Raw genomic sequence first — 27642 nt, 5'->3', positions numbered from 1 at the left:
AGCTCCTCGAAAAGCAGCCAGCCAACCTGTATCCTGGTAAAGGAAGCCTCTGAATTATCTCCTTATTTAAGAAGTGTTCAGATATACCAATAATTTCAGAGTCAACATCTATAAGCAGTTCACTAACTTTATCCCTAATACCTTGTATATTTTGATGAAATATACTAATTCCCTCATTACTCGGATACCTAAGCTTTGTCAAAAGTGATTCCCTTGTTAGAGAGACTTCCCTTAAGCAGGAATACCTATCAGCTGACTTCAATCTAAAAAAGGTGCAGCTCTAACACACACTACTGCAGGAATTTTCCCATGAGTGATCCCACCAACCCCACCTATGCTGTCACCTATAAGCTTTGCCAACCTCCCCTTCCCATACCTGTTGAGGTGCAGGCCGTGTCTAGTGAAACCCGTCCTGCTGATAGACTCCACCGACACCACTGAAATGTGACCCATGCTTTCTGTCATCAGCGCACCCCCAAGTCTCATGTTATTACGCCTGACGGCTGTATTAAGATGAGGCCGATCGTGACGCTGAAACAGTTCCACGAAATGCACATTCGTGTTGCCAGTCTGAGTGGCTATCTTTTCCAGGTCACCATCTATGTTATACTCCCCATCCCTACCAATACTATTACCAGCCCCACCCACAATCACTACCTGATCCTCTTTAGAAAAATCCCTACATAACCCCCCTATGTTAACAGTCACCTGAGCCAACCCTGCATTAGGCTTCACAATGCTGGTGACCTGGTACTCACTTCCCAGCACTTCCTGCAACTGCTGGCCTACACCTCTGCCATGTGAACTACCTAACAGCAGAACCTTCTTCTTCCTCTTCGACTTTGCAACTGTTCTAGGCACAGTAACTACTGAGGTCTGCTGCATACTTCCTACATCTACAGCTACTAGAGATTCCTCTCCACTAGACTCTGACAGTTGGTCATATCTATTGTAAACACCAATAGTAAAACTATCTGAAAATCTTCTTCTCCTAGCAGATCTCTTGCCAACAGCCAGCTCCCATTCCCCAACCCCCTTCTCCCTCCTCATCCTATCTAGCTCCTCCTGTGCGTTTTTCAACTGCACCTGAAGGGCACAGATCTTACGCTCCTGCTCCTCTATCAGTTTACTCTTGCTACATAACCTGCAGTTCCAGGAGAGGATCTCACCAGAATGCCCACTGGCTTCCCCACTGCATTCCCCCCAGTGAAAATACTTCGAACAAGTGTCACACCGCAATCCACTACTCACGAACCTACGGCAAAGCCCACACTTCTCACTCATGGTAAAATTTTACTTTTTCTAAGTTCCGCTACTACAATAAGAAGATGCTAAAAACCTGACTACAATAATCACAAACTTACTCTACAAGGGAAGTAACTACTATTATTAACAGTATTAATAAACAACAAATGTGAATATAACAAAAGACTAATACAGAAAGAGAATCAAACGTCTAATCACACAGTAACGAGCTGTAAACAGTTCCCAAAAGGTTCTTCTGAAATTATTTCACCAGAAAACACCACGAACACCGGTTGAAGAGTACTAAAGTTCCTAAATAAATCACTATGCACAAACAATTAATTAGTACTTAGCTTTCGATGCGCCGCTACAGCTGCAACTGGCCAGCGCGGAATGTAAACACAGGCAAGAGGTTAAGTTGCTCGATACGAAACACTCACAAATATCACGTCACAACAGAAGAAAGGCAGAGCTGAATGAAGAAACCACTAATACGTCACTTATATAGTAAATATTATCACAAAAACCGTTAAAATATGTATCTGGAACCTAAAAATATATGAAAACTTAGAGAGCGATCTCACACGCAGTCACTCGCTTACGACGTCACACCAAAGAGTCATGATAAAATAACTTTTAGTTCCCTTAAGAAACCAAGATTGTGATTTGCTCCAACCTTGGCGTAATACAAACAATGGAAACTCCAGGTTGGAATATCAAAAATATTTGGAAATGGATGGATTGCTACTCACCATAAAGATGACAAGTTGAGTCATACACAGGCACAAAGAAAAGGCTGTTACACATTTACCTTTCGGCCAAAGCCTTCTTCAGAAAAGAAAACACACACACACACACACACACACACACACACACACACACTCATAAATGAAAGCACACCTCTCACACACATACCTGCCATCTCTAACTGGAATGCAGCTGTTACATTGAATGGAAGTAGCAATCTGGAGTGGGGTGGGGGAAGGGGAGGAGGGAAAGTAGGGCACCGGGAAGACAGGGGGGGGGGAGGAGGGGGAGATTAGAAGAGCACTGTCTGGTGGAGTGAGCAGGGACTAGATGGAGGCATGACAAGACTGCTAGGTGCATTGTCGGGAGGCTGTGGGGCAGGGGGGGGGGGGAGGAGGGGGAGGGGGGTAGTGGGAAGCGGAAGAGGACAGAAGCAGAGAAGGGGAAAGACAGAGCTGTTTTGGATGAGGGCGGCACACACTGAAAGTGGAGGACGTGAATACGAGTAGATGAGAGGACAGACAGAGTGGAAACTGTTTGGAGGTGTGGGGACAATAGACTACTGTAGGTTGAGACTGGTATAATTTCGGAAACGGAGGTTGGTGTGGGGACAACAGGTTATTGTAGGTTGAGGCTGGTATAATATCGGAAATGGAGAATGTATTGTAAGGATAGCCCCCTTCCATGCAGTTCAGAAAAGCTGGTGGTTAAGTGGCGGATTTAGATGGTTTGGATTATGAAGCAGCCATAGAAATCAAGCATGTATGTTCAGTTGCATGTTGCACCAGAGTGGTTTACCATGCTCCTGGCCAATTAGGTGGTGGCCGTTCATACTCATGGACAGCTGACTGGTAGTCATACGAATATAAACAGCTGTGCAATGTCTGCAGCAGAGCTGGTATACGACATAGCTGCTTTCATAGGTGGCCTGGCCTCTAAAGGGGTAATAAAGCCCGTGATGGCATTGAAATAGGAAGTACTGAGTGGGTGGATTGGGTAGGTCTGTATCTGGGTCTTCTACAGAAATACAGTTTCTGTTGCAAAGGTTAGCCCTGATGAAGAATGTGGTTCATTTGTTCCAGTCCAGGGTTATATTGGGTGACAAAGGGGGCAGTCCTTTGTAACTGATTCTTGGGGGTGGCGGGAGGATTGGGGTTGTGTGGGGGAATGGTACATGATAGTGTCAGTGTGTGTCTGTGAAGGCCTTGGTGAGACCTTCAGCATATTGGGACATGGAGCTCTTGTCATTGCAGATACACTGTCTCCAGGCTGTGCGGGAGGGATTTTTCAGTGTGAGAGGGATATCAGTTGTTTAAATACAAGCAATGTTGGTGGCTAGTGTGTTTAATGTGAACAGATGTGAGCCTGGAGCTCTCAGAGAGGGGGAGGTCAATGTCCAGAAAGATGGGAGGTTGGGTTGAGGAGGAGCAGGTGCAGTGGATGGGAGAGAAGGTGTGTAAGTGATGAAGGATTGAGATAGGGAGTCTTGGTAGTGAGTCCTTATCATGAAGATATCATCTGCCATACCTAATCTCAAAACAAATCCTGACCTAATCATCCTACCAGCAGACAAAGGCTCCACCATTATGAATCGCAGTGACTACCCACAGGGAAGCCTCTGCCAATAATCCGACTCCTCCACCTATAAACTCTGCCATCTCAGAACTCCATCACCTCCAATCCTTGCTTAAAACCTTACACCCTTCCCAGAACCTCTCCCCTGAACATTTCTCTCCTCACCCCTATGACACCCACCTTCTATACACTCCCCAAAATCCTGAAACCCAACAACCCCAGAGACCTCATTACAGCTGGTTACTGTGCCCCAACTGAAAGAATATCGGCCCTCCTCTTTGATTAACATGTCCAATCAATTGTTCGCAATCTAGCCTTCCACGTCAAGATATCAACCATTTCCTTCACCGACTCTCCACCATCCCCACAACCCTTTACCTCCATGATCCCTACGCATCAGTGTTGAAACCCTTTCCCTATACATCAACATCCCTCATGCTCATGGTGTCGCCATTACTGAACACTACCTTTCCCAATGTCCTTCAGACTCCAAATCCATTACCTCAGTCCTTATACACCTTACAAACTTTATATAACACACAACAATTTCTTCTTTGAAGGAAAAGGTATACATGCAAACCTGCGGCACAGATGTGGGCACCTATATGGCAACCTCCTATGCCAATCCATTTATAGGCCATCTGGAGGAAGCTTTCCTAGCCTCCCAAAACCCCACTGTTCTGGTTCAGATTCATTGGCAATACCTTCATGATCTGTACTCAGTGCAAAGACACCCTATCCTCATTCTTTCACAACCTAAATACCTTCTCTCCCATCTGCTTCCCTTCAAAACAGCGTGCCATCTTCCTGGACATTGCCCATCTCCTCTCTGATGGCTCCATCCACACCTCTGTCCACATTAAACCTGCCAATCACTAACAGTATCTGCATTTTGACAGCTGTCATCCCCTCCCCCTTCCCCCAATACAGCCTGACCAACTGGGAGCAGTGTATTTGCAGTGACAAGAACTTCCTTGTCCCTTATGCTGAAGGTCTCACGAAGGCCTTGACAGACAGGCACTATCCCCCACACCTAGTCTGTGAATAGATCGCCCATACCATTCCCCCACACACCCACGATCCTGCCACCACCCCAAGAAACAACTACCAAGGATTGCCCCCATTCGTCATCCAATATCGTCCCAGACTGGAACAACTGAACCACATCCTTCATCAATGCTCTGATTACCTGTCATCATGCCCTGAAAAGAGGGACATCCTACCCGAGATCGTTCCCATCCCTCCTAAAGTCATGATCTGTTGCCCACCCAAACTCCACAACATCCTAGTTCATCCCTATGATACTCTCAATTCCAACCCATTGCCACATGCATCATATCCCTGTGGAAGACCCAGGTACAAGATCTGCCCAATCCACCCACTCAGAACTTTCTATTCCTGTCCTGTCACAGGCTTAGCCTACCCCTTCATAGGCCGAACCACCTGTGAAAGCAGCCGTGTCATGTACAAGCTCTTCTGCAATCACTGCACAGCTTTTCATATTGATATGACTACTAACCAGCTGTACACTTAGATGAATGGGCACTGCCAAAGCGGGCCGAGAGTATGGTAGACCATCCTGTGGGACAACAAGCAGCTGAACGTAAAATGCTTAAGGATACAGGGTACTTATAAATTGTGGAAAAATCGAAATTTTTTATGACTTTATTAAATTCTATAGTCTTTCCTAATTACACTGATATATACATTATAGGGTTTCAAATGAAAAATTACCTATATATACCAAATTTTAAAGTTACAGTCATGTATTCCGCCACGCCCCCTTTATTTGTGTTACAGAAATCAGTATTATTTCGAAAAGAACTGTGAGCTTTCTGTTTCCAGTGATTATATGTGTGATACACTGTATATGTTGGTAACAGTGCAGGTTTCTAGTGTCTGTGAATGATTATCTTTGCTAGTACTTACTTTTGTTTCACAGAAGCAGTTTGTTCATGTGTTACTGAATGTTTGTTGCCCAAGTGCTACATATATTTGTGGACGTACATATCCTTTAGTGTGCAATAAATACGAACTACACCACACATCAAGAAATTCAATAAAAGGAAATTCTGTGGTAACCAGTTTACAAACAAAGCAAGCCACATTGTTAAAAAAATTAACCTATGTATCAGTTCTTCAGTGAAGAAACTCCCACATGGCATGTCTCCTTCTAGTTCAAATTTTTGTGTTAACAATGTCGTTGTTTGTAGTGGATTTGTTATTGTTGATGTGGGCATCTTATCTTCTTTGATAAAGGAAGTGGCAATATGTAAACAATGTGACAGTGTAGGCTGTCTTGAAATAACTGAACAAAAAAGTAGCAGGAAGGGTTTAGCATCAAAATTAGTTGTTCTGTTTAAATCATGCAATAAATCTACCTTGAAAATGACTTCCAACATTGTAAATAATTCATATGATGTGAATTTGAAGTTAGATTATGGAATGCATGCAATGGGAAACAGAAAAAACGGCTACTCAAACGTTTTGTGGTTTGATGGACCTTCCTCCTCCTCCCAGTAGGTTCAGCAAGTACATAAAAATACTTTTTGATGCCTTGAAGGTTGTGTCTAAAGCATCTATGAAACATGCAGCAGAAGAAACTGTAAATATTAGTGGAACCAGGGACATTGCTGTTACACTTGATGGGACATGGCAACATCGAGGACATGGTTCCTTGAATGGTGTTGTTAAGTGCTACTTGTCTGGAGAATGGAAAAGTTGATGATGCTGAGTGCATATCTATGTACTGCCACATCTGCCGTGGTAACACTGAAAGACATATTGAACGTCAGTGTTCTAAGAATTACGATGGTTACAGTGGAGGAGGTATGGAGTGTGATGGAGCTCTAAAAATATTTCAGAGGTTGGTGCCCGTTTATAAAGTTAGATATAAGAAGTATCTAGGCAATGGGCACTCTTAAGGTTTCAATAAAATTAATGAGTTCAATGTTCATGGTGATACCTTGATAACACAACTGGAGTGTTGTGGACATGTGCAAAAGGGGATGGGTGCTAGATAGAGGAAGCTATTAAGAGAAATGAAAGGAAAGTTGCTATCTGATGGAAAATCTGTCTGGCCGAGGCAGATTAACAGAAACTGAAATAGATCTCCTTCACAGTTGTTATGGACTGGTCATTAGATGAACTGCACTTCTGGAGCTATATGAGCCACCTACTTTCATAAGCTGTCCACAGATGACCACCCTGATCACGGTCTTTGCCCTAAAGGAGCAGATTCTTGGTGAGGTTAACAAAAAGCAAAAGAAAGTGGTCGAATATACCGTCATAAGCATTCCCTTCCTGAGCCTCTTATGAATGAAATAAAACCAATATTTAGAGACCTGAGTGGCCATGTTTTGCTTAGTAAATGCCTTCATGGGGGCACTTAGAATAAAAAAGAAAATGTTTCAAAGATTGTGGGAAAGATTACCCAAGAATGTTTTTGTAGGAGTCAATACATTAAAAGTTGGTGTACTAGATGCAGTGATATGTTTCAATGATGGAGTGATACGAAAGTTGGTAGTCCTGAGAAATTTAGTCATAAAATGTGGCTGTAATATTGAAAATAAATTGCTTGCATGTGACAACGGGTGCATGAAGCTGAAAAATTCGCTCTTTGTTACCAAAGAAGCAAGAAGTGCTAAAAGGAATGCCAAGAATGCCAAGAGGAAGCTTGAAGATGAAGAAATGCTGCAGGATGAAGATGATGCTTCAGGAACGCTCTGAAGCACAGTTTATTTGGACTCATATCTTCATTTGCAATTTCCTGCAAAGTTGTATTTTTCAGAATTTAAGTAAAAATATTTCCTAAAGTTTATAAAGCATTGCTCTAATTTTTTTACTGTAACTTGCAATAGTCCACACTTATGTAGTAGACCTAAGCTTTATTGCAGAATCAACTAAATTACAGAAAAAATAACATTTTTATTAGGAAAAAAAATATAAAAATTAAAATGTAAGATGTGATACTTTTTTATCCTTGTAATATACATAATGGGTGGAATTAAATAGCTCTAGTACCTCAGCCATCATATCAGGCATATCTGGTAAAAATATGATCTCTTTCAAATGTATAACATTAGATAAATGGTACCTCGATTTGAGGAAGCATTATGGAAAAAAAAATTGCTTCAGTTTCTTTGTAATTTTTTTTAATAACCCTAAGCAGGTTCAAAAATATTCAAATACTTCTAATTTGTTTAGAAAGTGTGCTGTGTTACCTGATACCAACAAAAAAATCTGTGAAAATATACATTATAAACAGTGCCTGAAAGATATAGGTGTTGACTTATACATAATATTGAGCTGGAAAAATACCCTGTATCTTTAATGTCAATAGCTGCTTCAATACCCAAGCCATCTGCTTTCTCCCCTCAACCACCACCTTTGCTGAACTGCACAGAAGGGCGTTATCCCTACAAAACATTCCCCATGCCCGAAGTCATCCCAACCTCAACCTAAGCTAACCTACTGCCCCCACACCCTCCATCCAACAGTGTCCTAACACCTTCTCCCTATTCACATACCCCATCCTCACTGTGTGCTGCCCTATTCCAAGGCACCCGCCCGTCTTTCCCTTTCCCTGCTCCTCTCCTTTTCTGCCCCCCCCCCCCCAAAACTCCCTGCTGCACACATGGCACCTAGCAGACTTGTCACGCCTCTATCTAATCCCTGCACACTCTGCCAGACAGCCCCCCCCCCCCATTCCCTGCTATCCCTCCCCTTTTCTCACCCTACTCCAGGTTGCTAGTTTTGTTCAACATAATAGTTGCATACCAGTCCAGCCTACTGGAGACGGCAGTCCTGTGCATGAAGTGTGCTTTCTTTTATGAATGTCTGTGTGTTTTCTTTTCTGAATAAGGCTTTCGCTGAAAGATAAAAGCATAACAGTCTATTAATTGTGTCTGTCTGTAACTTCATGTCATCTTTATGGTGAGTAGCAATCTATACTTTTACATCTACATCTATATCTACATACATACTCCGCAATCCACCATACGGTGCGGCGGAGGGTACATTGTACCACAACTAGCATCTTCTCTCCCTGTTCCACTCTCAAACAGAATGAGGGGAAAATGACTGCTTATATGCCTCTATACTTTTGCTAATATTCTTGGTGTAAAACGTTTATATTCATTACACCACAATCTGAAAGATGTTCTTTATGCAAATCCTGAAGGTCTTCATTACTCTCAAATTATTATTAAAAAATTGCTCCATAGGTAGAAGAGAAATCATGTGGTTTACGGGTGATTGTAGGAGGGAGGTGGTTTTACATGCCTGTTGCACCACAAGCAGCTGCCACCTGGTATCAAGTGGTGGTTCGTCATGACGGAAACAGAGGCTACGAATGGGGCCTGTCCTAAATGCCTACTGCTGCCAGCCTGATTCCCTCATAGTGAACCCTATATACTGTACAACAAAAATTGAACAAGGGTCATACAAAGGTTCTAAAAGAGCAGATATTTTCTGTCCTTTCCCAATGTCCTGTTGATTAATCATTTTACAATACCCAGTGTTTTGAGGGGCTGCATTCAGTTTCCTTTGATGTGGCAGCCAACTAAGAGCTCCATCAAAACAATAAGAGGCCCAGGAATCTCAGTGAATGTTTAGAACTGAAAATGGCGCACCTCATTTTATTAGCTGGAAGATGGGAAACCCGATTTGAACTGTTAAAAAGGACAGATTTTTCTGTACAAAATTTAGAATCTATACTTAACAGTTAATTGAGACTACTGTCTGGTTGCTGGGAAAATGAAAGAGCAGAAAATGGCATAGTTGTTCATAAGTAAGGGCTCCTTAACTTGGGAAATAAAGGAGAGAGAAGAAGAAAGTAAGTCACATTTAAAACACAGCTTTGAAATACACCATTCTCTCACATAAAATGAATGCCTAGAAAATTACTGTCTGTATATCTAAAACAATATTAGCACTGGAGGGACTATGGTAATCTGGAACAAGTCCCTTTGAGCCCTGTATGTGAAGCTGGTCAAGGGAATTATTTCTCCCAGAAGTATTGCAGTCTTCTTAAACATTGAAGAAGATACTTATTAAGTGGTGCCTGTAGAGCAAAGTAGGGGTATAGTGATCTCCAGCAAGGTCAGGTTATCAATAGTACAGTGACATCTCCTGAACAGATACTGAAACTGGCTGAGGACCTATCTATCCACAGACTTTTATACCTCATATAATGTCTTCTCCGTGGTTCAGTTGACAATAGAATAGACACTGTAAAAATTTTCAATAACCAAGGTGTGATTTCAGAAATTTAAATTGCAGCTTATCAGCTTGTAGTTCACAATATTTATTACTTTTCTCAAAATCCAGTCAGTAACTAATATCTTCACATCTAAATGCAATATTAGTGGTGATTTGATGATTACTGACTATTGACTGTGGCATTGTGCGCAATGCCTATTTAAAGGCTCACATAAGATAGTTTCTACAAAGTCTTTACAAAATGTGTCTATTATTAGTCCTGAGTATACCATCATTCATTACTTAAGTTACTGTACACCTTGCTCCTTTGCCTGGAATCCTATAAAGGCTTACATACAATTGGAGGCTTAATGAAAATGATTTATAGATCTTTCAGAAATTTCTGCACATGCTCTTCTTACTCTCTTCTATATTATTGTTTTTGCGACCAAACAGCTGCTAGGTTCTTATCTGACAGCCTGCACTCCATAATGCCCGGCATGTCTCCCTGATTCTGGAGCATCAATATTCACTCCATCAGGGAGCCAACTGTCTTATTAGTTGTCCTGAACACTTTGACATGTGTGATGGATTGTGTTGGTGGCATGATAAATGCATATGTGAATGTTCTCTATGGTCAGATAAAAGCAGCTGACTTTACAGTGTCCAGTTTGCTTTGCTGAGCACACATCTTGAAAGTTCTCTTTAATGAACTGCTCTTGCTGTTACATTTATTCAGGTGGGAAGTGGTCACTGGAATGCAGATCATCATCCACTTCCCTCAGAGGTGTCCTGTGTGCACACAATATGGAGAGTATAATGAAATACTCCCCCCCCCCCCCCCCCCCCATGAACCATGGACCTTGCCGTTGGTGGGGAGGCTTGCATGCCTCAGCGTTACAGATAGTCGTACCGTAGGTGCAACCACAACTGAGGGGTAGCTGTTGAGAGGCCAGACAAACGTGTGGTTCCTGAAGTGGGGCAACAGCCTTTTCAGTAGTTGCAGGGGCAACAGTCTGGATGATTGACTGATCTGGCCTTATAACTCTAACCAAAACGGCCTTGCTGTGCTGGTACTGCGAACGGTTGAAAGCAAGGGGAAACTACGGCCGTAATTTTTCCCAAGGGCATGCAGCTCTACTGTATGGTTAAATGATGATGACGTCCTCGTGGGTAAAATATTCCGGAGGTAAAATAGTCCCCCATTCGGATCTCAGGGCGGGGAATACTCAAGAGGACGTCGTTATCAGGAGAAAGAAAACTGGCGTTCTACGGATCGGAGCGCGGAATGTCAGATCCCTTAATCGGGCAGGTAGGTTAGAAAATTTAAAAAGGGAAATGCATAGGTTAAAGTTAGATATAGTGGGAATTAGCGAAGTTCGGTGGCAGGAGGAACAAGACTTTTGGTCAGGCGAATACAGGGTTATAAATACAAAGTCAAATAGGGGTAATGCAGGAGTAGGTTTAATAATGAATAAAAATAGGAATGCGGGTAAGCTACTACAAACAGCATAGTGAACGCATTATTGTGGCCAAGATAGACACGAAGCCCATGCCTACTACAGTAGTACAAGTTTATATGCCAACTAGTTCTGCAGATGACGAAGAAATTGAAGAAATGTATGATGAAATAAAAGAAATTATTCAGATAGTGAAGGGAGATGAAAATTTAATAGTCATGGGTGACTGGAATTCGGTAGTAGGAAAAGGGAGAGAAGGAAACGTAGTAGGTGAATACGGATTGGGGTTAAGAAATGAAAGAGGAAGCCGCCTGGTAGAATTTTGCACAGAGCACAACTTAATCATAGCTAACACTTGGTTCAAGAATCATGAAAGAAGGTTGTATACATGGAAGAATCCTGGAGATACTAGAAGGTATCAGATAGGTTATATAATGGTAAGACAGAGATTTAGGAACCAGATTTTAATTGTAAGACATTTCCAGGGGCAGATGTGGACTCTGACCACAATCTATTGGTTATGAACTGTAGATTAAAACTGAAGAAACTGCAAAAAGGTGGGAATTTAAGGAGATGGGACCTGGATAAACTGACTAAACCAGAGGTTATACAGAGTTTCAGGGAGAGCATAAGGGAACAATTGACAGGAATGGGGGAAAGAAATACAGTAGAAGAAGAATGGGTAGCTTTGAGGGATAAAGTAGTGAAGGCAGCAGAGGATCAGGTAGGTAAAAAGACGAGGGCTAGTAGAAATCCTTGGGTAACAGAAGAAATATTGAATTTAATTGATGAAAGGGGAAAATATAAAAATGCAGTAAATGAAGCAGGCAAAAAGGAACACAAACGTCTCAAAAATGAGATCGACAGGAAGTAAGCAGGGATGGCTAGAGGATAAATGTAAGGATGTAGAGGCTTATCTCACTAGGGGTAAGATAGATACTGCCTACAGGAAAATTAAAGAGACCTTTGGAAAAAAGAGAACCACTTGTATGAATATCAAGAGCTCAGATGGAAACCAAATTCTAAGCAAAGAAGGGAAAGCAGAAAGGTGGAAGGAGTATATAGAGGGTCTATACAAGGGCGATGTACTTGAGGACAATATTATGGAAATGGAAGAGGATGTAGATGAAGATGAAATGGGACATATGATACTGCATGAAGAGTTTGACAGAGCACTGAAAGACCGGAGTCGAAACAAGTCCCCGGGAGTAGACAACATTCCATTAGAACTACTGACGGCCTTGGGAGAGCCAGTCCTGACAAAACTCTACCATCTGGTGAGGAAGATGTATGAGACAGGCGAAATACCCTCAGACTTCAAAAAGAATATAATAATTCCAATCCCAAAGAAAGCAGGTATTGACAGTTGTGAAAATTACCGAACTATCAGTTTAATAAGGCACGGCTGCAAAATACTAACGCGAATTCTTTACAGACGAATGGAAAAACTAGTAGAAGCCAACCTCGGGGAAGATCAGTTTGAATTACGTAGAAATGTTGGAACACGTGAGGCAATACTGACCCTACGGCTTATCTTAGAAGCTAGATTAAGGAAAGGCAAACCTACGATTCTAGCATCTGTAGACTTAGAGAAAGCTTTTGACAATGTTGACTGGAATACTCTCTTTCAAATTCAGAAGGTGGCAGGGGTAAAATATACGGAGCGAAAGGCTATTTACAATTTGTATAGAAACCAAATGGCAGTTATAAGAGTTGAGGGGCATGAAAGGGAAGCAGTGGTTGGGAATGGAGTGAGACAGGGTTGTAGCCTCTCCCCGATGTTATTCAATCTGTATATTGAGCAAGCAGTGAAGGAAACAAAAGAAAAATTCGGAGTAGGTATTAAAATCCATGGAGAAGAAATAAAAACTTTGAGGTTCGCCGATGACATTGTAATTCTGTCAGAGACAGCAAAGGACTTGGAAGAGCAGTTCAACGGACTGGACAGTGTCTTGAAAGGAGGGTATAAGATGAACATCAACAAAAGCAAAACGGGGATAATGGAATGTAGTCGAATTAAGTTGGGTGATGTTGAGGGTATTAGATTAGGAAATGAGACACTTAAAGTAGTAAAGGAGTTTTGCTATTTGGGGAGCAAAATAAATGATGATGGTCGAAGTAGAGAGGATATAAAATGTAGACTGGCAATGGGAAGGAAAGCGTTTCTGAAGAAGAGAAATTTGTTAACATCGAGTATAGATTTAAGTGTCAGGAAGTCGTTTCTGAAAGTATTTGTATGGGGTGTAGCCATGAATGGAAGTGAAACATGGACGATAAATAGTTTGGACAAGAAGAGAATAGAAGCTTTCGAAATGTGGTGCTACAGAAGAATACTGAAGATTAGATGGGTAGATCACATAACTAATGAGGAGGTGTTGAATAGGATTGGGGAGAAGAGAAGTTTGTGGCACAACTTGACTAGAAGAAGGGATCGTTTGGTAGGACATATGCTGAGGCATCAAGGGATCACCAATTTAGTATTGGAGGGCAGCGTGGAGGGTAAAAATCGTAGAGCGAGACCAAGAGATGAATACACCACGCAGATTCAGTAGGATGTAGGTTGCAGTAGGTACTGGGAGATGAAGCAGCTTGCACAGGATAGAGTAGCATGGAGAGCTGCATCAAACCAGTCTCAGGACTGAAGACCACAACAACAACAACAATGAAATACTGATGTTGGAGAACAGTCTGGTGTGAGTGCTTAAGTGCGTCATAGTGTAAGTGCATATTCAGAACAAGAAACCCTTAACAACTTGATGGCAGAGTCAAGCAACACAAGAACCCCACAGCAAATGATGTGCACTGCAACTACCACAGCAGAGAAAATGCAACAGGAACTGTATTATAATGTTAATGAGAGTTTCTGATTAACAGTTCATGGAGGACGCATACAGTGAACATTCAGCAACTAAATGCTTAAGGCACACCATGACATCAATTGCCATCAATGAAGATGACTACTTATCGTTCTTTCTCTGTCACTTGAGTGATCCTTTTTGTATAGGCTATAATCCCTTAAACATAGGAGCAGGTGGTCATCTGACAAATGATTTAAAATGTGTTTCTTGTACATGTACCGCTTCCTGCTGTGGGTGTGTCCATAATGGGCCTACGGACCCTTGGAACACAGTGGGGTTGGGGGCAGACAACTTTCCAGTGGATGAACCCAGCTGTTGTATGTTCAGGCAAAGTTGGAGAACTGAAGGTCAGGACAAATAAAACTGTTTCTACTAGTTCACTATTCAGTCACTTCAGGATGTTTTTGAGATTCGTCATGTCAACCTCTAACCATTCTTCCTTTGGCTCTTGCACATTTTTGTGCATTAAGCCCATACATAAAATGATTGTCTTACTACGGTTTATGTTGTTCATTTCCATCAAAATTAGGTATTTGCATAGCACTTTGCCTGCTGTTTTTTGTTCAGTTAGATGTGCTGCTTCTGTTTCCACCAATAGTATTCCATTACCAACACTTAACTGATTTCAGTGTACCTGCTATAAAATTCAACCCTTTATGCATGTAAAAGGAGACACATTTTCTAAGCTTCCTGTCGGTGTTTCAATACTCAGAAACACATTATGAGACATATTAAGTGTCCTGTTATTCATAGGTATTTATTCTGAGCTGAAGCTATTGGTGGGCTATCTAAAGCCACTTTCATTCAAGGGTGTAATTAGTCCCAAACAGAATATGCATTTTGGTGGCAGTGTTTTTGTGTGACAAATTCACCTGGATGTTCCCACAAGCAGCTAGAAATACAGGAACTCACCCAGACTGAGCCCCACTTGCCTGAGTATGGCTCAGGCAACTAGGGTGAGAATGGTACCCCAGAAGTGGCTTGCTAACAACTCACAATACATGCAGTTAGGTTAAGATTCTCACTCCTTGTGACACAACATAAGATTACACCACTGCACCATATACGGTGGTCACTGATGCAAGCAGAGACACTACAGTTACAGAGGACTGGCAGCATTCAGAAAGCTGCCTGTTCCTGATCCTGGATTTAGCAAACGTGAACTCGGCCAAGGTAGAATGCTCTCCCTGGAGTACTCATAATTTTATATGACCTAGGAGGCACCTGTGACCTACTAAATGCTATAAATGGAACTAGCATTAGGACCCCTCTCATGATGACTTACGTATTCTGTGTTAACTGGATGTAATCACTAAAAGTAAGGATAGTTTTATTTCTCTGCCTCAAATAGTATCTGTAAAGTTATTTTGCTTTAGACTGAGGTAATTCATGTCTGATAGCTACGAAACACATTCTCATTATCTAACCCAATGCAGTTCATCTATACAGTGCTGTTATTAAAAGCATGAAAACAAAATTTACAAAAAGAGAGAAACTACATTCCTCACAGCATAAATACATAACATCTCGTTCAAGAACTATTAACAAAATGACATACAAAAATAATTGTTAAAATGACAAGAACAGTTTAGAAAAGCAACTTTTAGTAGTGACAGAATCATTCTTGAAGAGAGAGAAAGTCCATGAAAAATTTACATTATGCAATGTAGATTACTCACCGGCTTTCTCTATCATATATCTGTTGTGTGCTAAGCGAGTTCGTTTCTGAAGTTGTTTCTGTATTATCTCCTGTGGATGTTTCTTGTGCAATGTCTTCCATATTACCACGTTGCATTGGTATTGCAATATCTTCCATCTAAATTGAAAAAGTTCATGTTTACAGCCACTCAAATAATATAAAAATATTTAATTAACAATATAACATTACCTTGCATAACAATTTAATAAAACAGCAAAAAAACTGCTACAAGCCAAAACCAGCACATCTTTAGAGGAATGTGGGGTTCGACGAGTACTGTATTTTTCCGGTCACAGGATGACCCTGAATATAAGAGGATTCACTATTTTGAAAAGGCTTCTTGAGGTTTATTTTTAACATTGTCTAATTAATCAAAATTACAAACTGTTTTACTGATATAAAGTATATTACACTCTGCCAAATAAAGTCAACATTACCAATTTTGATCTTTTTTAATTCTCCACATTTTGGTAAAAGAAGAACAAACAGAAATTGTTTGCAAGCATTTTTCTCTGTTTGCAAGCATTTTTCTCTTAACAACTTCTATTATTGTTCTCTCACCACCACCACCACCACCACCACCACCACCACCACTCTTTTACTGCCAATTCTTCCTGTCAGGCAGTCCTCCCACATCACACCATATTCTGACACCCAAACTTCCAGATGTCAGACACTCAGATCGGTACCAAACATATGTCGATAGAGTATGAACCAAAACACCGATTTAGTTCCTCCTGTGTGCTGCTGTCCAGTAGAACACGCGTAAATGGTAATTAAAGGTATCACCAGAGTTACAGAGCTGAGGAAAAGTGTATCTGTGAGATAGTACTGTAGATCTTGCATGGGTGAGAAGATAAATGTGTTCAGTTGTTGTATCAAAGGTCCCAGCTTTGTTAATGCATTAAACTGTTATATAGGAGAACATTTTCTTGACATGTAAAAGGACTTTTCAGAGTTTGTAACAATGTTCTTCTGGCAGCCTGCTTTTGCTTCATTAGTTGAACTTTATGTAGCTATTACTGATGTTATCATTTAGTTTATTATTAATTATTATTACTACCATTACTTCTGCATGTGTGATGCAGTTGTTTCTTTATTTTTCTGTTCTGACTGTATATTCTGTGGAATTACAAATGTGCTCTATAGGTTTACTTCCAAACAGCCCTTTTACATGTCATAAACACACTGTCCCATGTCACACTTTCAAGCATAAAATACAGTAAAAAAATGTGACATTTTTGGGGTTCAAATCCAGGATTCTTGGTACATGGATGTAATGCTTTATCAGTTTCCCCATGGAAGCAACATGTGTTATGTGCTCACAGTTACGCTTTTGATATATTCCATACTTCTGGTGTTTCTTTTAATTAACATTTACGCCCTTTCTTCTAGATGACAGCATGTAGTATGAACTAAATCGGAGTTTTAGTTGATACTCTATTGACATACAATGTCTGGTTCTGCTCTGCGTGTCTGACATCTGGAGGTTGGGGTGTGAATGATCCACGACAATGGACATACAGCACTTTTTGAATCCTTTTATTATGGATTTTGGTTGAAATTCTGCTCTAGATAGTAAGGATCTGTTGTGTCAGCAGGGATATTGGGTTGCACTGGTGTTCTATACATTTTCTCCTTTATTGATGAGCTATATCTTCCCAAAATTCTCCCAAGTCGATGTAACATTACACCTAGATTATCACCCCAGCTGAAAATTTATCTAAGTCATCTTGTATCCCCCAACAAAAATGAATCTTCTGGTAGAGGCACTGATTCTAAATGATAACCTTCAACACTTCTGCTACATTGACGACATCTGGAGGCAGCTGCTTCATTATCATGTCTGCAGGCATTCCATTTGTTGAAATTTGCTCCACTGCGATCTCTCTTGAAACAGTTTTTTACCTGAAGAAATGATGCTTGGTGTCAATGTGTTTAGTGGGGTCTTTGTATCCACATGTCTTTGGCAGATCAATTGCACCTTTGTTGACACAAAACTATTTAATCAGGCCCTCTTTTGCAAAAAAGGGGTATTTCTCCTTGCAGCCTTCAGAACCAAAGTGGTTCCTCACAGGCAGAAGTTAATACCATGTACTCCACTCTACTGTCTAGAGAGCTACTGGTGGCAGTTTTTTGTTATTCCATGAAACTGCAGCACCTTGTGACAAACAAGAAACTGGTGGTAGATTTTCCATCTACAGTATCCTCGGCCCAGTCAGCATCGGTCTATCCTTAAGTCACGGTTCTCATCTTTTGAAAATTCTAGTTTAAAATATTTAGTCCTCTTTAGATACCATAGGATTATCTTTGCAACTAGCCAATGGGGATACTCCTGGGCTAATATCAAACAGACTCACTGCTTGAACTGCATATGCTACATCTTGTCCAGTACCCAGTCGAGCATATTATTACATTACTTATGCCTCCTCTGTGTGTGACATTCTTCATGGCAGCTTTTTCTCTTTCTGTTTTTGGGCTCATTTCATGAGTTATTACCTGATTGTTATTTAGTGGTGTGGATGCCATATGGCAGTACTCCATGTTACACTTTTACAAAATCTGATTTACATAATGGGATTGGTCCATCCAAAAAGTCTTGTTACTGGGGTGCACAGATGATTGGATAATTTTCCAAAGTCCTTTTGTTTCTTATTAATTGCATTTTTTTTTCCAAATTGTTAAAAAAAACAGTGTGTCATCTGCATTAATACCTACTTCCTTGATTTTTTGTGGTAAACAGAGGGGTTAGCTGTGGACCTGCTTGAAACTTAAACTTACAAGGAGAGGTACCCAGTGGCGAGATTAACATTTCGAAACCACTTATATGGTGATGTAGGTTAAGGTCCCTGATACACCCTGCAGTCATTCACCCTAGTGAGTCCTCAAAATGGTTCAAATGGCTCTGAGCACTATGGGACTCAACTTCTGAGGTCATTAGTCCCCTAGAACTTAGAACTAGTTAAACCTAACTAACCTAAGGACATCACACACATCCATGCCCGAGGCAGGATTCGAACCTGCGACCGTAGCGGTCTCGTGGTTCCAGACTGCAGCGCCTAGAACCGCACGGCTCCTTCGGCCGGCTAGTGAGTCCTCATTTGCGAGTAACTGATGAAAACAGATTTTTGAATTTCACTTGATACCTTACAGCTTTAAAAGAGGAATGTTACACAGACTGGTTGCATAGTATAATGGTTGAGGTAGACTCTTCACGTGCAGAAGGTTGTGGGTTCGCATTTTGTCAGGTGCTAGAAATTTTTTATTTTAAAGTCTTCACTGGTTATTTTTATTCATTTAATTGCTTTAAATGTAATTTTTTAAATTTGTTCCTTTTTCACATCATTTTAACCGCCATATTAGCTCTTCCACTTGTTCTAATTTTTCTTCCAACAATTCTTTTTCCACTTGGAAGTGCAATATTTGTTCATGTGATCTGAATTATTTTTGTAAATTAATTTCAATTTCATTTCCTCCATTTTACCGTCCCATATTTTGACCATATTAACTGCATCCATTTTATTGTATTTGTTGGTGTATAAGCTGATTGCAAGTTAATGTAGGTGCCTATAAGCTTAATCCAAATTTTCTATGTTCTGGCTGGAAGCTATTCACTGTTAGCTTCCTTGCGAATTTTGAGCATTCCAGTTTATAGAGTTTGATGTATGCATGTACGTTGTCATTAATTATGTTTATATTGTTCATTCAAGTTTCAGTTACTCTTGTGTTTAGTGTGGGGATCCACTTACTTCACTCCTGTACTGTGGTTTCTTTTGCAAACTATGACTGAAAAATGGCATTGCTATACTACTGCATTTAAACTGCAAGTGATTGCATACACTAAAGAGCATGGAAATAGGGCTGCAGAAAGGTATTTCAGGCCATCTCCAACTGAATCAAATTTGACCAGGAGCGAGAACACTACACACTGAGGATTCTGTAAAAACTTAATATGTATACAGACAGTTAGTTCATCCATTCTGGGGATCTAGAATCTCAGGATTTTTGCCTGTTATTGACATTGATACTGGCAAGACATTGGTCGCAGTGATTCCAAGACTTCAAGAATGTTTTACTTTCAAGTTCAAAGTCTCGTATCAAGTGAAAAACAGAAAATTTTTTCATGTAATATAATTATAAATTAACAATTCTCTGATTTTTATTTCCTTTACTACTTCTGTGAAACCTTCCTCTGGCCAAACTTCATGATTCTACGTAAGGGGAAGTACCCTATAGGGCATAATTAGTGAGATTGAAAGTATCAAAATATGAGACATAAATGGCTGCATCTTTTGTCTGCACTGGCTTAGAAGCTTAACATTTATTATAATGTGAAGTGACTATAGACCTTAGTACGCGACATAAATTTCAACCTGATATGTCTATCCATTTCTTAGAAGAAAGGATGGACAGTCAGATAACAAATGAGCAGAGGGGGAGGGGGTATGTGGTATAATTACAAACTAACAGTTTTCAGATTTGTTTCTTGCTTACCTAATTTCATGTTTCTAAACCAATGGCAAATACCTAACAGGTTTTAATGAGCGAGTTTGCAAGTGTCAAAACATGTGACAAATCTTTTGACTACATTGATTTAGAAGATGGCATTTATTACACCATCAAGGAACCACAGACCTTTGTATGGGACAAACTTCAACTTGATACATCTACACAATTCTGAGAGAAAGGTTTTCGAACAGTTGGACAGACACAGACAGACTGACATCAAGGTGATTCCACAAGGGATCCGTTTTTACTAACTGAGGTAAGAAACCCTAAAAATGAAAAGAGCTTGGCAGACTTAGGAAGGTATCTTTAAAAAAAAATCACCTCACAGTAAACATGTACTGAGAAGTGGAACAATTGAATGACCAAAACCTGAAGCAGAACTCAATACTTTATTTTTTGAGAACAGAAAAGCAAGAATTTCACTTTCTATGAAAATGATCATTCACTGAGCGAAAGCAGTTTCCACTAACAAAGGGATTGCTGACTTTACTGGATCAACATAATGGTGTTCAAGATTTATGAAATAGTATTGGCTTTTTATGTGGACCATGACAAAAATATCACAGGGGGGTGCCACCTGAGTATGAACAACAAATTGTTGAATTTCATCAATTCATCATTAATGCAAGGAAAAGAGAATAGTTTGAACTTTCACAAACTGGAAACATGAATGAGATGGTGGTAACCTTTGAAGTGCCTTCTATCAGAACTGTGGATTCTAAGGGTACAAAAAGCATTATTGTTAAAACTTCAGAACATGAAAAGATTTAGTAGACAGTTGTTCTATGCCGCAATGCTGATGGGACAAAACAGTCCGTACTTCTGATTTTTAAAAGAAAGGCACTTCCTGGGGAACAACTGCCAAAAGGAATATTTGTCCATATATACAATGAAGTCTGTATGGATGGAGGAGGAATGAGATTGTGGATAGACAAAATTTGGTCTAGGCGACATGGAGGACTACTGAAGAAACCTGCCTTATTAGTATGAGATCAGTTTCGTTCTCACAGAACAGAAGACGTTAAAAATACACTGAATGTACTGAAGACTCATTACAGTCATTTCAGGGCAGCTAAGTTGTTTGTATGTATCAACAGACCATTTAAGGGAATTATGAAGGCAGAGTGGAACAGATGGATGTAATCTACAAATTTTCACACTACACTGTAAGGAAAGAGGAAGTCTGTGTATGGGTCTAAGCTTCATGAGACTCTACAAAAACTGAAACAGTGATGAAATTGTTTAATAAAAGTGGAACCAGTAAAGCACTAGATGGCACAGATAATTATTTATTGTATGGGGATTCAGATCCTAACATGACAACTTCAAGTATTTCTACTTTCAGCTCCGAGGATGAATTTTGTAGTTTTGAGGAAAAAAATTTAAAAATTGAGCACATTTTCCTACTTATATTACCTAGATATATGACGTGTGTGCACATAAGTGTTATAACTGTTTTGCGGTAGATGTATTAAGTGAGAAATTTTTTCACAAAATCTTAAAAAAGGGGGGGGGGGATTATGTCTTTTACACTGGTGCCCCTTATGCACTAGCAAATATGTTACTGATGATTCTTTCTTTCTTTTGAATCTTCATCTGTGTTATTTTATCCATAGAGCAATACGAATTTGTCTCCTAAGTGTTTGTATGACGATTACCACTCAAAAAATTTACATCTTCTAACAAAAAATACACTTTTGAAATTGCACATTTTGTCTTCTTTTGTTTAACAGAGACATCAGTGTTTTCAAATGTTTAATTATTATGACAGATAAATAAAAATAGTTAAATCCAACAGCAAATTCACAAGCATAAATATTCCAAGTGGAAAAAGTATGATCAGATGAAAAATGAGAGCACATGGAAAAGTGAATATGATGATTACAATTATGTGACAAAGGAATCTAAATAAAAGTTTACATTTAAACCAAATTAATTAAATAAAAATAATTATGAAAGTCATTTTGACAAATATTTAAAAATAAAAAAATTTCAAAGCACCTGACGAGATTCGAACCCGCAATCTTCAGCATGTTTAGAGTTTACTTTAGCCATTCCGCTATGCAACCACTCAGCATAACACCCATTTTTTAAGGTCGTAGAGCATCACGTGAAATTCCAAAATCTTTTTTTTGTCGATTACTCGCAGACAAAAGCTCCCCAGGGTGAAATGCTGCAGGGTGTGATATGTGGGAACTTAAACTAGATCACTGTACAGATAGTTTCAAAAAGTCAATCCCTCTGCAGGGGATCTCTCCTTGTAAAGCTTTACCCAATTTAATATTACAACACTTCTACCTTTTTAGTTTTAGATTACTTATATAAGTAATATAAAACCATCAACATTTGTTGTTAATATTCTAACCCGGAGTTTCCATTGTTTAACACAAAACTGAAACACAGCTACATTACAGACCTGTCTACACTGTATTCAACCATCATTAGGTACAGTTACAATCAAATGGGCTGTTTCTCACATTGATTTCTGTGGTAGGGTACCACCACCCCCAAGGAACTTTTGCCATACAGGGGAAGAGACGAAAGCTAATGTAAACAGCCATAAATGAGCATCTAAACATTCACCAGCGATCTGAAGATGAACCTGTGGTTCTGAAGCTGTTAACAGTGTTATTTGTGTGAGTAAACTGCATTATTAATTGCGCCTGGTTGCTGTTTTCTACTTTGCAAGAAACCATTTGTGCGCAGCTGTCTCAAAATGTCAGTTTTCAACAAAATAGTAAAAATCAACCACATTTTTTCAGTTTTTATTTTACAAATTTTGTGGCAATTTAGTTTCCATGTGCATCAGCCCTTGTATCAGCATGTCTGCCAGGTGCAGCCAGTATCTTACAATCATAGTCTGAACGTGAACTGAAGTGGCAATCTGTGAGGGTCCCTGAATTCTATTTGATGCACTAAACCTTCCTTAAAATTGGCCTTCAGTGTATTTTGAAAATGTATAAGAGATAATTTGATTCAAAATACATTATATAATTCGGAAATATGGCTTGGCTGAAGGCACAGGAATGACATCACATGTCACCATAATAAAGGACGCTGCTTCAGCTGAAGGAAGACAGCTAAGGGCAGTACTAACAGAGTGACTGAGCAACTGGCAGTTGATTCAGACGGCACTGGATTTTGTTTCCGACTGGCCACATTCGAGTTCAGTAGATGAGGTTTTTTTATTTGTGGTGGAAGCTAATAATAAACTGCTGGGAGCTAACAGAAGCTAACATTAAACTGCTGGGAGCTAACAGAAGCTAACATTAAACTGCTGGAAGCTAATAATAAACAAATGTTATTAAATGATGAACCGTGGACCTTGCTGTTGATGGAGAGGCTTGTGTGCCTCAGCAATAAAGATAGCTATACTGCAGGTGCAATCACATCGGAGGGGTAGCTGTTGAGAGGCCAGACAAATGTGTGGTTCTTGAAGAGGGGCAGCAGCCTTTTCAGTAGTTGCAGGGCCAACAGTTTAGATGACTGACCGATCTGGCCTTGTAACATTAACCAAAACGGACTTGCTGTGATGGTACGGCGAGCGGTTAAAGCAAGCAAGGGGAAACTACAGTCATAATTTTTCCCGAGGGCATGCAGCTTTACTGTATGGTTAAATGATAATTGCGTCCTCTTGGGTAAAATATTCCAGAGGTAAAATAGTCCCCCATTCAGATCTCCGGGCGGGGACTACTCAAGAAGACGTCGTTATCAGGAGTAAGAAAACTGGCACTCTACGGATTGGAGTGTGGAATGTTAGATCCCTTAATCGGCCAGGTAGCTTAGAAAAATTAAAAAGGGAAATGGATAGGTTAAAGCTACATATAGTGGGAATTAGTGAAGTTCGGTGGCAGGAGGAACAAGACTTTTGGTCAGGTGAATACAGGGTTATAAATACAAAGTCAAATAGGGGTAATGCAGGAGTAGGTTTAATAATGGATAAAAAAATAAGAACGCAGGTAAGCTTCTACGAACAGCATGGTGAACACATTATTGTAGCCAAGACAGACACGAAGCCCATGCCTACCACAGTAGTACAAGTTTATATGCCAACTAGCTCTGCAGATGACGAAGAGATTGAAGAAATTTATAATGAGATAAAAGAAATTATTCAGATACTGAAGGGAGATGAAAATTTAATAGTCATGGGGGACTGGAATTCGATAGTAGAAAAAGGAAGAGAAGGAAACATAGTAGGTGAATATGGATTGGGGGTAAGAAATGAAAGAGGAAGCCGCCTTGTAGAATTTTGCACAGAGCACAACTTAATCATAGCTAACACTTGGTTTAAGAATCATGAAAGAAGGTTGTAGACGTGGAAGAGGCCTGGAGACACTGGAAGGTTTCAGATAGATTACATAATGGTAAGACAGAGATTTAGGAACCAGGTTTTAAATTGTGAGACATTTCCAGGGGCAGATATGGACTCTGACCACAATCTGTTGGTTATGAGTTGTAAATTAAAAATGAAGAAACTGCAAAAAGGTGGGAATTTAAAGAGATGGGACCTGGATAAACTGAAAGAACCAGAGGTTGTAGAGTGTTTCAGAGAGAGCATTAGGGAACAATTGACAAATATGGAGGAACAAAATACAGTAGCAGAATGGGTACCTTTGAGAGATGAAATAGTGAAGGCAGCAGAGGATCAAGTAGGTAAAAAGATGAGTGCTAGTAAAAATCCTTGGGTAATAGAAAAGATATTGAATTTAACTGATGAAATGAAAAAATATAAAAATGCAGTAAATGAAACAGACAAAAAAAAGTACAAAATGCAAAAATGAGATCGAAAGGAAGTGCAAAATGGCTAAGTGGGGATGGCTAGAGGACAAATGTAAGGATTTAGAGGCATATATCACTAGGGGTAAGATAGATACTGCTTACAGGAAAATTAAAGAGACCTTTGGAGAAAAGAGAAGAACCTGTATGAATATCAAGAACTTACATGGAAACCCAGTTCTAAGCAAAGAAGGGAAAGCAGAAAGGTGGAAGGAGTATATAGAGGATCTATACATGGGCGATGTACTTGAGGACAATATTATGGAAATGGAAGAGGATGTAGATGAGGATGAAATGGGATATATGATACTGCGTGAAGAGTTTGACAGAGCACTGAAAGACCTAAGTCGAAACAAGGCCCTGTGAATAGACAACATTCCATTAGAACTACTGACAGCCTTGGGAGAGCCAGCCATGACAAAACTCTACATCTGGTGAGCAAGATGTACGAAACAGGTGAAATACCCTCAGACTTCAAGAAGAATATAATAATTCCAATCCCAAAGAAAGCAGGTGTTGACAGATGTGAATATTACCGAACTATCAGTTTAATAAGCCACGGCTGCAAAATACTAACACGAGTTCTTTACAGACGAATGGGAAAACTGGTAGAAGCTGACCTCGGGAAAGATCAGTTTGGATTCTGTAGAAATGTTGAAACACGTGAGGCAATACTGATCCTACAACTTATATAAGAAAACAGATTAAGGAAAGGCTGACCTACGTTTCTAGCATTTGTGGATTTAGAGAAAGCTTTAGACAATGTTCATTAGAATACTCTCTTTCAAATTCTGAAGGTGGCAGGGGTCAAATTCAGGGAGCGAAAGGCTATTTACAATTTGTACAGGAATCAGATGGTAGTTATAAAAGTGGAGGGGCATGAAAGGGAAGCAGTGGTTGGGAAGGGAATGAGACAGGGTTGTAGCCTATCCCCGATGTTATTCAATCTGTATATTGGGCAAGCAGTGAAGGAAACAAAAGAAAAGTTCGGAGTAGGTATTAAAATCCATGGAGAAGAAATAAAAACTTTGAGGTTCGCCAATGACATTGTAATTCTGTCAGAAACAGCAAAGGACTTGGAAGAGCAATTGAACGGAATGGACAGTGTCTTGAAAGGAGGATATAAAATGAACATCAACAAAAGCAAAATGAGGATAATGGAATGTTGTCAAATTAAATCAAGTGATTCTATGGGAATTAGATTAGGGAATGAGACACTTAAAGTAGTAGATGAGTTTTGCTATTTGGGGAGCAAAATAACTGATGATGGTTAAAGTAGAGAGGGTATAAAATGAAGACTGGCAACAGCAAGGAAAGGCGTTTCTGAAGAAAAGAAATTTGTTAACATCGAGTGTAGATTAAAGTGTCAGAAAGTCTTTTCTGAAAGTATTTGTATGGAGTGTAGCCCTGTATGGAAGTGAAAGACGGACGATAAATAATTTAGACAAGAAGAGAATGGAAGCTTTCAAAATGTGGTGCTACAGAAGAATGCTGAAGATTAGATGGGTAGAACACATAAGTAATGAGGAGGTATTGAACAGAATTGGGGAAAAGAGGAGTTTGTGGCACAACTTGACTAGAAGAAGGGATCGGTTGGTAAGACATGTTCTGAGGCACCAAGGGATCACCACTTTAGTACTGTAGGGCAGTGCCGAGGGTAAAAATCGTAGAGGGAGACCAAGAAATGAATACACTACGCAGATTCAGGAGGATGCAGGCTGTAGGAGGTACTTGAAGATGAAGCTTGCACAGGATAGAGCAGCGTGGAGAGCTGCATCAAACCAGTCTCTGGACTGGAGACCACCACCAGCACCACCACCACTACCACCATCACAACAACAACAACAACAACAACAACAACAATAATGAAACGACAACGAAATAAGTACATTCAAGGGTCTGTAGATTTGAGAATCTACTGTTGGGGGATTGATTACATGCCAGAAAGTAAACATAGGCAGATCCCTTAGGGAAGGCATTTTCCTGCATAGGCTGTTGTTTTATTTCGAATTAATCACTTTATTCCATAATTTTACAAGTTGGGTAACTCGTCCCCTTTGCCACTATCAAGCTACACCACAGCAAAAAATTGTAAGACACATAATACGATTTATTCCATACATCTGCATAGAGGAAGCAACATGTGATGGTCAACCTAATAAGGGCTTTGAAGAAGCACAGTAGATAGAGGCACAACTATCTCAGACATGAAATACATAAGATAAGAAAAAGACACTTATGGGGGTTTTTCCAATTTGCTAGCATACAATACATATACGTTAGTGTAACTACTGTATTTAAAATGTAATTACACATGGTTCAGTCAACATGGTAAAACCAGTACCATAAACAAAAAATGAGACACCAGTGTGATACGTACCTTACATTGTTTTAAAATGCTATGGCGGTCTGCTCTACGCTGTTCAATTTTGGACTCTAGAGCTGTCACCTGCTTTTGGGCGGCCTGAATATCCTTTGCTATACCTCCCATTTCTCGTCTTGCCTAAAACAAAATTTTACACATTTATTTGTAACATATAAACTTTGGTTTACTATTCAACAAAAGCACAAT

At 39.9% G+C, this 27642-nt stretch overlaps 1 protein-coding gene across 2 annotated transcripts in view; it reads right to left on the bottom strand.

Annotated features, from left to right (window-relative positions):
- LOC126251397 (structural maintenance of chromosomes protein 1A) overlaps positions 1–27642 on the bottom strand; it is a 191919-nt gene that overhangs the window by 22632 nt on the left and 141645 nt on the right. For both annotated transcript variants that reach the window (XM_049951796.1, XM_049951797.1), the window contains exons 18-19: positions 27451–27573; positions 15766–15902 (exon numbers count right to left, since the gene is read on the bottom strand). In XM_049951796.1, coding sequence (XP_049807753.1) covers positions 15766–15902; positions 27451–27573 — 260 coding nt within the window. The remainder of the gene's footprint in view (positions 1–15765; positions 15903–27450; positions 27574–27642) is intronic.

This window comes from Schistocerca nitens, chromosome 4 (assembly GCF_023898315.1).
Source record: "Schistocerca nitens isolate TAMUIC-IGC-003100 chromosome 4, iqSchNite1.1, whole genome shotgun sequence".
NCBI classification, from domain to species: domain Eukaryota; kingdom Metazoa; phylum Arthropoda; class Insecta; order Orthoptera; family Acrididae; genus Schistocerca; species Schistocerca nitens.
This window is presented reverse-complemented; position numbering and strand designations above follow the sequence as displayed.